Source organism: Bos indicus, chromosome 6 (assembly GCF_029378745.1).
Source record: "Bos indicus isolate NIAB-ARS_2022 breed Sahiwal x Tharparkar chromosome 6, NIAB-ARS_B.indTharparkar_mat_pri_1.0, whole genome shotgun sequence".
NCBI lineage: Eukaryota > Metazoa > Chordata > Mammalia > Artiodactyla > Bovidae > Bos > Bos indicus.
Window position 1 is genome coordinate 92,650,132 of NC_091765.1, and position 14,057 is coordinate 92,664,188.

The 14,057-nt window shown below is 42.1% G+C and overlaps 1 protein-coding gene across 2 annotated transcripts; it reads left to right on the plus strand.

The window, feature by feature from the left end:
* The first annotated feature begins 3,511 nt into the window (after window positions 1-3,511).
* CCNG2 (cyclin G2) lies at window positions 3,512-12,979 on the plus strand. Of its 2 annotated transcripts, none has more exons than XM_019962977.2 (8): window positions 3,512-3,829; window positions 4,818-4,955; window positions 5,697-5,834; window positions 7,268-7,518; window positions 7,646-7,724; window positions 7,805-7,903; window positions 9,993-10,198; window positions 11,543-12,979. In XM_019962977.2, exons 2-8 carry the CDS (start codon window positions 4,818-4,820, stop codon window positions 11,664-11,666), a joined length of 1,035 nt encoding a protein of 344 aa, XP_019818536.2. In that variant the 5' UTR covers window positions 3,512-3,829; the 3' UTR covers window positions 11,667-12,979. The 2 variants fall into 2 exon arrangements, with proteins under 2 accessions (XP_019818536.2, XP_019818537.2); XM_019962978.2 differs by lacking the exon at window positions 3,512-3,829 and adding an exon at window positions 4,390-4,725.
* The last annotated feature ends 1,078 nt before the right edge of the window (window positions 12,980-14,057 follow it).

Here is a 14,057-nt window from a genome sequence, read left to right on the forward strand (position 1 = left end):
CTCTTTTTACAGTTTCAGATGTCACTGAGGACGGCTGATTCCCTGTCAGGCCTTCATGGGGCATAGAGTATCACCCAACCCAACTGCACCCCCATCACTATGCTGTAGACCACGTGTCTATAATGAGACACATCCCCTCAATCCCCTTCTTGAGGACTGCTGGATTTCTGATTCCCTATTTTGCATTCACACACAATGTAGAAAAGTTGCCCTTAAGAAAGCTTAGGAAAGACTGAAAGGCAGCTGATAGATAAAGGTTGATTAGCCTAGAGGAGAATGTCTTTAATACCTAAGATCTAAAGCTGCAGGGCTTCCCTGGTGGCTCAGAGGTTAAAGCGTCTGCCTGCAATGCGGGAGACCTGGGTTTGATCCCTGGGTCGGGAAGATCCCCTAGAGAAGGAAATGGCAACCCACTCCAGTATTCTTGTCTGGAGAATCCCATGGACGGAGGAGCCTGGTGGGATACAGTCCATGGGGTCACAAAGAGTCGGACACGACTGAGTGAGCGACTTACCTTAAAGCTGCAGTAAAGTAAGTCAATGTGGTAAGGACAAATAGAGCCTGGAGAAAGGCTGTCATTAAGAAAATTAAAAAAAAATTCACAAACATCTAGAAAAATCAGCAGAGTAAAAAGAGAAGACTTGTATCATTTTCTATTCCAGAAGATAATCATTGTTAAAAAGAGGTCTGTTTTTTCTTTCCCCCCAAATATTGTATATTAACATATATATATGGAATCTAGAAAGACGGTACTGGTGAACCCATTTGCAGGGCAGCAGTGGAGATGCAGACATACAGAACAGACTTGTGGGCACTTGTGGGGCAGGGGGTGCGGAGGAGAGGGGGGCACCAATGGAGTGAGCAACATGGAAACATAAACACTACGATATGTAAAATAGATAGCCAGTGGGAATTTGTTGTATGACTCAGGGAACTCCAACTGGCACTCTGTGACAACCTAGAGGGGTGGGATGGGGTGGGAGGTGGGAGGGAGGTTCAAGAAAGAGGACGGCCTATGTATACCTATGACTGATTCATATTGACATATGGCAGAAGCCAACAAAATATTGTAAAGCAATTATCCTTCAATTAAAAATAAATTTTTTTAAAAGGTTTTTTTTTTAAGGAAGATTTAATACTGGACTAATTATTTTTTAATGATTGCTTTCCTTTATCTTAAAAAGATAAGTGGACTAAAATGGACAAGAGGCTCCATATCGGACAACTGGATCAGTCTTTTCCATACTGAACAGGGCCTCTAAAGAGCAGGAAATTCAACACCATTTACAAAGCTTTCTGGAGAGAATTGCTTATCATTCAAGAAGCTGCCTGTTAGAAGACACATAAAACCACAATTATAAATAGTATACATTGTCTATACTGTTTCTATACATTTTGTACACCTTTGTAACAGTGATGTAGGCAAAGGTCAATATCTCCATCTCTTCCTTTTTGTCTTATATCTTCTCTATTATTTAAAAAGTCTTCTACCACATAGAAGATTTACATTTCCTGCTTCATATCACTTATTCTATATTTTATGTTCCTCTTCTATCTTTGCCCTTCTACTTGAAGAAAAGTCCACAATCTCCATCATGTTCAAGGAGAGCATACTCTCCTTTTTCATGGTGCATGTTTTCCATTCGGCTCTTTTATGTCTCTCTGAACTGTTTGCTGAGTCTCCTTGTACACTGTAAAACAAGCTATCATGTATATATATGTAATTCTAATCTTAGTTCTATTTTCCATGTTAGTTACATGCATTCTTTTATGTTTTTCAGCATAGATTTCCAGCAAGTTTATATCAGACAAAAGTTGTTTTCAGTCTTATAGATCAAACACACACTGAATAAAATTATGGAAACTGCTAATCACAAGCAGTCTCTTAATGTAATTGTATTAATTTTCCAAAACCGTGAACAAAGTCACAACTCTGAAATAGCAGGATTAGTTCTTGGAGCTGGCCTCCCCGCAGCTGCTCTGTGCTGCTATGTCTAGCCCTGGTTTATATGCAAAGGGATCTATTTCTAAAATTCCTTAGCTGCTCTGGAAAAAAGAGCAAGCTGTTGTGAAATCTGTCACATGCCTTCCCATATTTTACAAATAACCAAACAATTCACAGAAAACATACAGAAGGGCAGAAAAATAACTTCCTAGGGGCCAATTGATTATTATTTAGAGTAGAACAAGAGAATGTGCTATTTACTGATTTGCCTGTTGAGCAGATGGCCAGGGAGGAAGCAAGAGAAGGTAAAGAAAGTAACTATAAACGTTGGAGGGGAGCATCTTAACATCTCTCAGAGATATTCCGTGTGAAAGTTTCTCCGGCCTAAGGCATTCTTTGCTTTGCTTTTTGCCCCGCCTTAAGAGAAGTGTCTCGTCTTAGTAACAAGTCTAATTATAATGGACAATAAATGATAATTTACAGGTGACCAAGGACCAAGAAGCCTCTCCAAGTCTTCATTAAAACAACAGTACAACCTCAGGAGGTGTGCTATTATTAAGACAATTGCCTGCCACCATCAGTGTGCACAGGTAACTTTTTAAGTCCTTTCACTGAATATTTATTTTTATTACAGGAAAATTTCAAGGTACACATAAATATAAAGACTAGAATAACAAACCCTCTTGTATGCATCACCCTGTTTCAACAACTCTTTTTGCCAATCGTGTTTTACAAATCTTTTTTTTTCCTTTTGGTAGGAAAACTTTAAATCAAAGATGATAGCATTTTACTAGTAAATACTGAAAATTTTTACAATAATTTGACTGATGCAAAATGGACCTGAAGGACAAAACAAAGAAGGAACGGAGAAAAATCCTCCCGTGGTGGAAGAGGTTGTCACAAAGGCTAGCTGTTTCAGCTCTACGGGGAGGTGAGAGCCCAACGTGAGATTCTCCGCAGACCGGTGCAGGCGAGGGGCTTGAGGGAAATGCGGGAAGGAATGCGCAGACCCGAGGGTAGGTCAGTAATTCCTCTCAAGTGGTCCACTCAGGCATGCGCAATCCAGACCTCAGAGTTACTAAGGCCCCCAAGGCAGAGAGAGGCGCAAGATACGGTAACAACCAATCAGAGGGCCCAAGGGCTAATCAGTTAGCCAATCGAGACTCGAGATTGAATCGGAGCTTCAGCATTCTGCTCGCCCCACCAGTATCCAATCAGGGAACTGGCTACTTTGGGCGGACTTTTCAAAACAGCGAAAACAAAACAAATCGGGGACCTTTAAAAGGTGCGATGCGGTCACAACCTATCTCCTTCCGCCCCTCGCTCCTAACACTCCCTCTCTTTCCTTTTTGGGATCAATCGACGAATAAAGTCGGTGCCCAGATTCCATCTTGCGCCCTGGAACCGAGAGGGAGGATTGGTTCGGTAAAGCCATAGCGAGTCGAGGAAGCCACAAAGCTGACTGGAGACAGACGCTTAGGGGCGGGACTCTTTTTCCAAGTCTGCTGCGACAGCGGCGGATCCCTCCGCGGGGAGTCACATGCCCCACCCCCTTGGGGGCGTCGGAAACTCAAAACAAAAACAAGGGGTTTGCTTCGGCATCCGCAGCGGTGGCGGTGGCGGCGGTGGAGCCCGCAGTCGGCCTGGGCTAAAGGGGCCGGTGCAGCGCCCCAGCAGGAGGGTGGGCGCGCGGGCAGCAGGATGAAGCCGGGGCTGTGAGGCCACAAGCGCCGGTGGCAGGGGGTGGGAAGGGTCGGATGCCGGTCCGGGGGGACCGCTGAGGCGGCAGGTCTCTGACCTCGGAGACTGGTCCGGACGCCCCCGCCGCACCCAGTCCCCTCCGACCGTGACACCGCGGGCCGGTGGAGGCGCGGCTCCAGCACGGTGAGTGGGCCCAACCGGGATTGCAGAGTTTCTTTGTTCTTGGTCGGAGCTGCGGGGACTGATGTCAGAGTGGCCACCCCTCAGCCTGGGGAGCAGTCCCCGTCCTGCCCCTCAGCCCTGGGGCAGTGGGCACCCGGGGGCGGAGAGATGCTGATGGGATGCGTGCAGTGTCAAGGAAGCTGGAGGCAGTTCTTTGGTGCGCCCCCCCCCCCCCCCCATTTTGTCACAGGGGGCTCATTGGGGTGGATTTTGGATTGACAGCTCCTCGTCTCCGCACAGTTGCGGAATCGGGCATGGACAGGTGTTGTCTGGGCACGGGACGGGCTGGATTTTCTGCCCTCCCCCGGACCCCGATCGGCTGAGCCGCGCCGCCAGCGCTTTCTGGAACCGAGGTCTCCGGCACTCCGGTTTTGTTCCGAGGAGGCGCAGTCGATGCTCATGGGGAAGGTTTAGGGGCTGGACTCCTGCGAGAGGGGCTTCTGGAGCCGGGCTCCGCGGGAGGGGCGGGGCTTGGGAGTCTCCTCCCTCCGGTTCTTTGTTCAGTCGCGAGACTTTCTTTCCCCATCCCCCCGCATTGTGCAAAGCCCCTACCCCAGGGATCCGCTGCTCTCGGAATCCCGGGTGCGGTCCACTGGGCAGAAGCCCCTGGCCCCACGACTTCAGGTGGGGCGGGCCGTTCGGACACCGCAGCCCCGGGTACAGTTTCCTGCTTGTGAAACGGCCGGGAGACCAGGGCTGGCCGGCCTGACCCTGCGCTGGCCGGCGGACGTGCCCACGGCCCCTCCCCCTTGCACACCTCCCTGGCCGCGGGGGAGGATTCCGCCGGGTTCGGCTGGACGTGACTCGTCCCCTCACCCGCTTCTCGCCGGGGTGTGCTGGTGCGCCCCTCGCTGGAGGTATTAACCCCTGCTCTTTTGTGCTCTCCCTCGCTTACCCCGGCCAACCCCAGGATACACTGAACTGTGTGTGTGTGGTGTCTTTGCTGCAGATGAAGGATTTGGGAGCAGAGTACTTGGCCGGTCGCGAAGGTGTCCAGCTCTTCGGATTGTTGAACCTCTACCTAGAGCAGGAACAGAGATTCCAGCCTCGAGAAAAAGGGCTGAGCTTGATCGAGGCTACCCCGGAGGTAAGTTCCCAGGAAAGATATCTTGCGGCAGCCGCTAACGGGGCTTGGGGAGGTGACTTTAAAAATACATGTGAGTGTATATATATATACACACACAGACACATATTTATTTTTTTATTTTAGTTGAGTCTGGATTAAAGGCTGCAAAGTTTCTTAAGACCAAAATCGATCTTCCTAGAATATTACGATAAATCTTAATACCGGGTCATTGGTTTTGTTTCTTAGCAAGAACGAGAGCGATACTAACTCTAGGGAAGTGTGTCTTCAGAAGTGACACCCCGAGTCTCCGGCTTCTGAGTGGGAGAGTCCCTGGAAATTGAGCAGGTCATTTGTGGAAATACCCTCTGCCTATGCAATACTTCTGTATTGTAGACTCCTAAGTGGTTTTTCTTTTTTTAATAAAAGGAAACAAGGAACCTTCTATGTGTCCATTACAAGGGAATTGGATTCTGTTTGATGTAACCCTCTGGAAGTGTGGCTTCCAGAAGTATATTGAGTTGCTGAATGTCTGATGATGTATATATGTTTTTTGTGTGATTTGCCCAATTATGTGATGTATATTTTTAAAAATTGGTGATGTATACACATTTTCTGTCTGAAAAACTGCAGCACTTTGATTCAGTGATGGCACTCTGCCCCCCATATTCTTGAAGATTAAGTGAAACAATTACCTTCTTTGAATCTGTGTGTATTACCCATTTTAGTTAGGGCATAAACTTTGGCTCTTGGTTTTTATTGCAGACGGATAACACTTTGTGTCCAAGATTGAGAAATGCCAAAGTCGAAGATTTGAGGAGTTTGACCAACTTTTTTGGATCTTGCACTGAAACTTTTGTCTTGGCTGTCAATATTCTAGACAGATTCTTGGCTCTTATGAAGGTATTTAATCATTTTTGTAAACACAACTTCATTTTTTAATAACCGGTGCCCAGCACAATACCTAGCATAAAGGATTCTGTAACTATTTGGTAAATGAATGTATTTGGTATTATATATAAGCATTTTTAATGATCAGAGTTGTGATCTTTAGTTCAGATTAAGAGACTACAAAAGTCAGTGTATTGTTGTATCTTAGGTTTTGATGTATCTCCTACATAACTTTTCTTTGAAGATGTGACACAATGAAAACTACTTTTTTTTGGGTGTTTTGTATCTACACAGCTCTCAAAATAAGATTTTCATATTTTCATTTCCCAGTATGTTTCTGTTAAGCCTAGGTATTTTTAAACACCTGAAACATGCCAAATAGCAGTATAGCAGTATGTTAAAGGTGACCTAGTGCCTTCCCTATGAGAAACCTTTTCAAAGAAGGGAGCCACAGTCTTATTAACAGTTACCAGCGACTCATAAGATTTCACTTATTTGTGGAGTCTAAAATATGACACAGATGAACCTGTCTATGAAACAGAAACAGAACGAAGGACAAAGAGAATAGACTGGGGGGTGCCAGAGGGGCGGGGGAGGCTTGGATTGGGAGTTTGGAATTCGCGGGTGCAAAGTGGTGTCTACAAAATGGATGAATGACGAGGCCCTGCTGTGTAGCACAGGGAACTCTATATCCTGTGATGAACCAGAATGGGAAATAATATGAAAAAGAATGTATGTTCGTATGTATGTGTGTATACTGACGGAGTTACTTTGCTGAATAGCAGTAATATATATATAACATTGTAATTCAACTATACTTCACTTAAAAATAAATTTAAAAAAACATCGATCAGTAACTGTTAGAAAAATGTTATTCTTCTACCAGTAGGATTCTTGTCAGCTGCTGGGTCAATTTTCAGGGCACTGAAAAGAAAAGGGCAGCCATCTGTCCATGGCAGCTTTTACATCTGCTCCACTCTGCATATCTGATGCAGTAGCTCTCTTGGGGGCAAATTTGCATTGAGGCATAGGATGATTCTTAAATAGATAAGAAGATAAAAAGATGACTATGTTACTTTTATATTCAAAGAAGTATATTTTCTTGGTGTTAGGCTTAATTTATTTGGGGGGAGATTGTACTATTATGAGTTTTGTAAGTTAGAAATACAGTGTATTTAGAAACCTAGCTTTTGAATTTGCATTAATTTTTTTTTAAGCCATGTTTAAATTAAATGCTCAAAATGTTTTTTCTGTTTTTTAAAGGGAGGTTAAGACAGCTTAAAATGTAAAAACAGTTGTTTAATTTTATGTAAGGGTAAATACAAGGAAGCAGTTTGATCATGTTCTGTCTTAAGAGTAGGGGCTCATTACGGTATTTTAAGTGTCCGCTTTGCGAAGTTAAAGTGACAATTGTTGGAAGAAACCTTTTGTTCCTTGTTTTTCAGGTGAAACCTAAGCATTTGTCTTGCATTGGAGTCTGTTGTTTTTTGCTGGCTGCTAGAATAGTTGAAGAAGAATGCAATATTCCATCTACTCATGACGTGATCCGGATTAGCCAATGTAAATGTACTGCTTCTGACATAAAGCGGATGGAAAAAATAATTTCAGAAAAATTGCACTATGAATTCGAAGCTACTACTGCCTTAAACTTTTTGCACTTATACCATACTATCGTACTTTGTCATACTTCAGAAAGGTCAGTGGGATTAAAAATGAAAATTTTGTACTTTAGCTTTGCTGTAAGTAAAGAATTAGAATGCCAGTGAATATTTTTATACCTTCCAGTTTAATAAACATTTTATTCTTTCTTTTTCATTGTATAGGAAAGAAATACTGAGCCTTGATAAATTAGAAGCTCAGCTGAAAGCTTGCTGCTGCCGACTTACCTTTTCAAAAGCAAAAGTAAGTCAATTTCTTACTTATACATATCTCAGTTTCTATTTTGAATTAAAAAATATTTATTTTTCTTTTTTTTCTTGTAGCCATCCATACTAGCTTTGTGCCTTCTCAATTTGGAAGTAGAAACTTTGAAATCCATTGAATTGTTGGAAATTCTCCTGCTTGTTAAAAAACATTCCAAGGTAAATTAAGTATCTTCAGAACTTGTTCTTTATAGCAGCTTTCTTCCTGGTGTTTTATTTTTTCTGTGGTGACTTAATCATTATTAACACTTTATGGGGCTCTTAACTTTTATTCATTTTTTCTTTGTATCTTAAGTGTTGATGTTCTTCTCCAAATGCAGCTTCAACTCAGACAGTGTTAAGCTGGAGCGGAATCTGATCACTTAGCCTAGCCGCTTTCTGTATTCAGACATCCCTTCCCTCGTCTTCTTGCCAGTTGGTAGTACAGTGGTCTGTATTGTCCTGCACACGTTGTTCTAGAATGCGTACTAAGAAGTTAACTCAGTAAATACACCAACAGCATCCCAGTACATCGGTAGGACTGAGACATTGTCCCATAGTAGCATTACCAAAATAACATCAACTGCGTTTTTGCTTTTGAACTGCTTTGTCGGGCCAGCCTAATAAGTTTTTTCAATCAGAAAGAGGTGTAAACCAAACAATCACAGTCCTTTTTCTTCAACTGGTGGTCTGGTTGGAGAAATATGGAACTGAACACAAGGCAGGGTCTGTGTCTCTAAACAGAGGATGTACTTGAAAGTTTGGTTAGCAGAGAAGTAAGCTAGACCATGAGAGGCATGACGACTGGGAGCCTGGCTGTACCAAAAAGAATCTTAGACACTGAAAGTTTGGGAATCAGTTCAGGGTAGGTTTGTAGATAGAATGTCTAGGTGCTAATCACAAGCAGGAATAAGGGCATCTAACTCTAGTTTTTAGAGGCCAAGCATGGAAATAAGGAGTCATGGACGACCAAGATGTGGGCCTAACGGTGTAGCAAATACTGGCATCATTGAGGGAAATTTCAAAGAAGTTAATGTCAAAGGAGTATGATTTTAGGTACTTGGAGAAGGAAATGGCAATCCACTCCAGGACTATTGCTTGGAAAATCCCATGGACAAAGGAGCCTGGTAGGCTACAGTCCATGGAGTCGCAAAGAGTCAGACACGACTGAGTGACTTCACTTTCTTTCATACCTGCCCGATAGGTAGGTGTCTAGCAGATTCTTGCCAGTCTAAATTATAGTTGGAGATTGAGATTAGGAATTTCTCATGAGGAATATTAGTTGAAACCTCAGAGTCCCTTGCTTAGGGGTCAGTTAAAACTCTGCGTTTTCAGTATTGGCAGTTTCCCTGTTAGGATCCAAGTGAAGGAATGTGAAGTACACAAGTACAAGCATTCAGGTGGGAAAGAGGTTTTCAAGAAGGAAGTGGTCAAGAGTATTGAATTTTGGTGAGAGGCTCAGTGTAATGAGAATTGAAGGAGCTTAGTTGGGATGTAGGAGGTGACGTCGGGAGAAAGATAGAAGCCACGTTGCAAGGGGATTAAGATGTGGCTGGATTCGGTGGAAATGGAAGCCAAGATGACACAAAATCCTCATCCGTTTGTGGTCAGGTACATGCAGCGTGAAGCATTTTAACAGCTGACTTCCAGCTGCTATTTTAGTGACGAATTTATTAATTTGGATCTAAACCTTTTATAGTATTATTATTTGGAAACAATCTTCAGTGAAAATTGATTCCTTGAAATAAATTGGGGCACTCCCCAGTGGTGGAGGAACTGTGCCTGTCTGGGGAAATTCCTCTTCTCTTGTATTTCCAACTTCTCCTTTCACATATATCTGGTATTTTAATGTAAATGCATATTTTAGCAGTCCAGTTAAAGCTATGTTACAGAAACCTAAATTCTGTTAAATTCCTTTGCATTGTGACTATCAAAGAATATACTTGATAATTGGTGTATTAACAGACCTGTTGTTTATAAGCAGTGTGTTTTCTTAAAATAGGCCGAATCCTCTGGAAGTATTTATACCTGTGGTGCTCCTCGCATGAAGCAGTGGTTACCAAATTTTGACTGCATATAAGAATCATCTGGGGAGCTTTAAAAAAATCTTGGCTGACATCCCCCCCCCCCCATACCAATTAAGTAAAAGTATCAGGGGGTGGGAGCCAGGCACAGTATTTTTTAAGAATCATGGAGTAAGTCCAAGTTATAGCAAGGTTTGGGAACCACTGTCATAACCTCTTCAGTTAAATTTTTTTTTTTTTTTCAGGTGAATGACTCCGAGTTTGTTTACTGGAGGGAGTTAGTTTCTAAATGCCTAGCCGAATATTCTTCTCCTGAATGTTGCAAACCAGATCTTAAGAAGCTGGTTTGGATCGTTTCAAGGCGCACAGCCCAGAACCTCCACAACAGCTATTACAGTGTTCCTGAGCTGCCAACAATACCAGAGGGGGGGTGTTTTGATGAAAGTGAAAGGTAAGCAGGTTCCTTGACTAATTAGACTTCCCCAGACTAAGACTGATTTTTGTATATCACAGCCCGCACCTCTATGGCATCATTTCTTTGGTTGAGAAAATTAACCAGAAATAGTTTTTATAGGTAGTAGTTGGGAAGTGTACACCATCCTACCCCCTCACCCCAACTTTATGAAAAAACAACAGAAACCAGTATCGTATACATCCTTACCTCCCCAGGGCTTGTAACTGAAAGCATGTACCTTTTGGCCATCATCAGCTACCACCCTCTCCCCTCACCCCCGGCAGCCACCCATCTGTTCTCTGCATCTGTGAGTTCTGTTTTTTGTTTTTAGATTCTACATATAGGTGACATCATACTGTATTTGTTGTTCTCTGACTTATTTCATTCCTCCCTTATTAAAAACTGATTGTTTCCCATCTCCCTTGCTCTTTGAAATTCAGTTTAGTTAGAAAACAAGCAAATAGCATTCTGGGCTTTTAACATTAGTATGAATTCCTAAAATGGTACTGTGGGAAGAGGCTGTGGGTTAAATGACTGGAAACTAAAGGGAACTGCCATCACTGATGCAGCCGAGTTCTGAGGATATTTTTAGTTTTGTCAGATGCCTTTGTCTTGTTCAGAATGTATTTTTGTTAGTAAAGTGAACTTAATTTTATTAAATTTGAGCATTTCATGCTGTAGGGAGAAAAGACCAGAAGTACCATTTTAATAGCTTCTTGGTCTCTTGGTTTGATATTTGAGAAGATCAGTTATGAGATTATTGATGCGAGAAAGACATGTGATGGGACTTTGTCATTAGTCTGTATTTATTGGATTTAAGGGCTTCCCTGGTGGCTCAAATGGTAGAGAATGTGCCTGCAGTAGAGGAGACCTGGGTTTGATCCCTGGGTTGGGAAGATCCCCTGAAGAAGGGAATGGCTACCCCCTCCAGTATTCTTGCCTGGAGAATTCCATGGACAGAGGAGCCTGGCAGGCTACAATCCAGGGGGTCGCAAAGAGTCAGACACAACTGAGCAGCTTAATACTTTCACTTCACTTTTCATTGGATTTAAAATGCTTAAAATACTTTCGAATTCTAGTTAGTATTACTTGGTAAAAGAATATTAGTTTGGCAAGAGGTAATTAGTTTAAACCCCTTAAGCGAATCTGTATTTTCTAAGGAGATTACAATAGACTTCCCTTTAGGAAGGCCTTCTAAGTTAAATTTCGTCTCTGTAGTGCTTAAATTTTGAATGTAAAAATCCTGAGACTAGAACTACTTGTTCAGCAGTTTAATTTTGCCTGTGCGACATTTGAGTGTGTTTTAAATAACGGGGTTCTCTTCTTTGTTTTTCCTTTCAGCGAGGACTCTTGTGAAGACATGAGTTGTGGAGAAGAGAGCCTCAGCAGCTCCCCTCACAGGGATCAAGAGTGCACCTTCTTCTTCAGCTTCAAAGTGGCACAGACACTGTGCTTTCCGTCTTAGAAATCTCATTGTCCTGGGCCCGAGTTTTAAGTGTGTGTACAGGTTTCAAAGCAATAAATGGAGTAGGTAGCTTCCTGGTCCACCCCCATCCAGGCAGGAATTGCATCGACTCTGGAATACCTACCTTCTGTCAATTATTCAGATCAGATATGGCCTATTTTCATATTTAATCCTAAGCCATCAAATGGGTTCGTGCCTCTTAAATAATAACAATACTTTAGACATTGGCACTTTATTTTTCTCATTGATCTTTAGCTACTTGGGGGAGGAGGGAAGGTGCTGATACCTTCAATTTACTACTTTTCAAGATGATTTTTAAAAGATGAGTAGTGTAGCGTCCACTTTTTATAAAGCTTTCAGGTGTCTTTATGGAAACAGATTGGGAGTGTGGAAGTGCTGCCTTAGCAGGCACGATGGCTGATCCTTTAACGGTTTCTCTTAGGTCTCTCCCTCCCCCCCATTCTCAGAGCAGAGAATATACTCTTAATTGTCAAACACCTTTTCGGTTGTTTTTGTCTTTTAAATGATCAATGTACTCTCTGATGCAGACTTTAGAAATTTAGTAGGAGTTAGAATATTGACATTTCTGTGATTTTAGTGTGTAGTATCTTCATTTCTTTGAGGTTTCTGCCAAAGCAGAAGTAAGCAGCAGACTAGAGTAGTTGGATAGTTGCATTCCCAATGCTTAAGTATTGTCAGACTATAGTATTATTTTAATGTTTTTAAAGCACTCCACAATCTGCTCGTTTTGCATGTACTTGTATGAAAGCAGTGCAGCAGGTTGAACAGAACTAGGTAACTATGGAATGGGTAAATGTTGATCTCGTAGCACATTTTATCTCATTTTCTTCTCTTAGAGAAGTCTGCATGATTATGTTTTATTTCCTTTGTAATTCACATTTCAAAAATAATGGTATTGTGTATGGGTGCCAAGAATATGAACTGTAAAAAAGAAACCTAAGTGTTTGTAGTATTATAGTTTTAAGCATATTTGTGTGGTGGTACAGCCATAAGAAAAGGGATTTATAAACTCTGTACACATGAGATTTTGTACAGAGAACTTTTTTAAAGTTTATAAACTGTATATGAAAGTGTAAATCTTCAAAAATGTACATAAAATACTGTATTTTTTTACCGTGTGTGTGATAGTCTAGTCATTGCATGTAAATATAATTTATTGTGTATCCTGTATTATAACTCATAGTGATGACTGACTTTTTTACTGGTAAATCAACATCCATTGGATGTCTTTTGAAGTGAATCTTTTTGAAGTAATAGATTACAACTCAAAATAAAAATATTAACAAATGCTACTCCGTGTTTGCAGTCACATTTTAATTTTTAACTCTGGTGAAAAAGTGCGTGCTGTATTTCAGTGAGGAGGCTTGAGGTAAGCCGGGAGTGCCTACGGGAAGAGCCCTCTCCCTTGGTTACTACAAGTCCCTCAGGTAGTGTTTCCTCACCGCAGTTTGGCCCTGAGCCTTGGAGATACTGCATCTGTCATTGGAGAGTTGACCTCTCTGGGCTGAACTCATATTAAATGAAAGAGTGACATATTAGCCTGAATGCCTGTTAGTTTCTAGTGAAGCCAACAGATACCAAGGAGACCAGAACGCTCAGGTTGGCAGGTGTGTACAGTCTTCTGCAGCCAAGCCAGATTGTCTTCAGAAGGTCACTTGGTGAACATGCACACCAGGGGTGTCAACTCTGGACCTAGGCAGCTTCTGGCTCTTCTGATCTCTTTTCCAAGCTTTAGGCTTGATAAGCAAGTACTAGATTTTTGTTTTTGTTTTTTTGCATGGGGTCTTCAGCTGGTTTGGTATGTAGGCTTTTGTTTTCTTTAGTTAGAAAATGAGATGTACTGAATATGGTTGTCTTGTAATACTTCTTCTCCCCTGGAGACAGGGAAATGGTTTCCTACCCTCCTGGTGGAGAATCTCTGTAACCCTCAACCTCTTGCCAAGTAATTTTGGCAAGTAGTAGACAATATATTCTACTTTAAGATTTTTTTTAAAGTCTTCATTGAGTTACAATGCTGCTTCTGTAAAATGTTTTGGTTTTTTGACCCCTTGTTTCCTCTTGCCTCCTGCATGGAGGCCACCATTTATTTATACTGTGTATCTACTGTTGCCACTATTCTTCCTCTAGCTTGGTTCAGACCTGTACTCTTTATCAGCAGGAATACTACCGTATCTTATTGATCTGTCAGACTCAAGGCTTTCTTCTGGTTCCCTCGCCTTGATATCCTTTTAAATATGCAAATCTTATGCAAATATGCAAATTTGTCCTGAAAAACTACCTCTCAATTAGGGTAAAGTCCATGTTGTGACATAGAAGTCTTTTCCTAATCAGAACATCGCATCTCTCTCTGGTCTTTTTTTTTTTTCCTTG

What these genes read in the sequence shown, in the direction of transcription:
- CCNG2 (XM_019962977.2), top strand. Translation starts at nt 4,818, where the DNA reads ATGAAGGATTTGGGAGCAGAGTACTTGGCCGGTCGCGAAGGTGTCCAG. An exon ending in TGATCGAGGCTACCCCGGAG is followed by an intron (nt 4,956 to 5,696) that starts GTAAGTTCCCAG and finishes TTTTTATTGCAG; the next exon opens with ACGGATAACACTTTGTGTCC. An exon ending in TTGTTAAAAAACATTCCAAG is followed by an intron (nt 7,904 to 9,992) that starts GTAAATTAAGTA and finishes TTTTTTTTTCAG; the next exon opens with GTGAATGACTCCGAGTTTGT.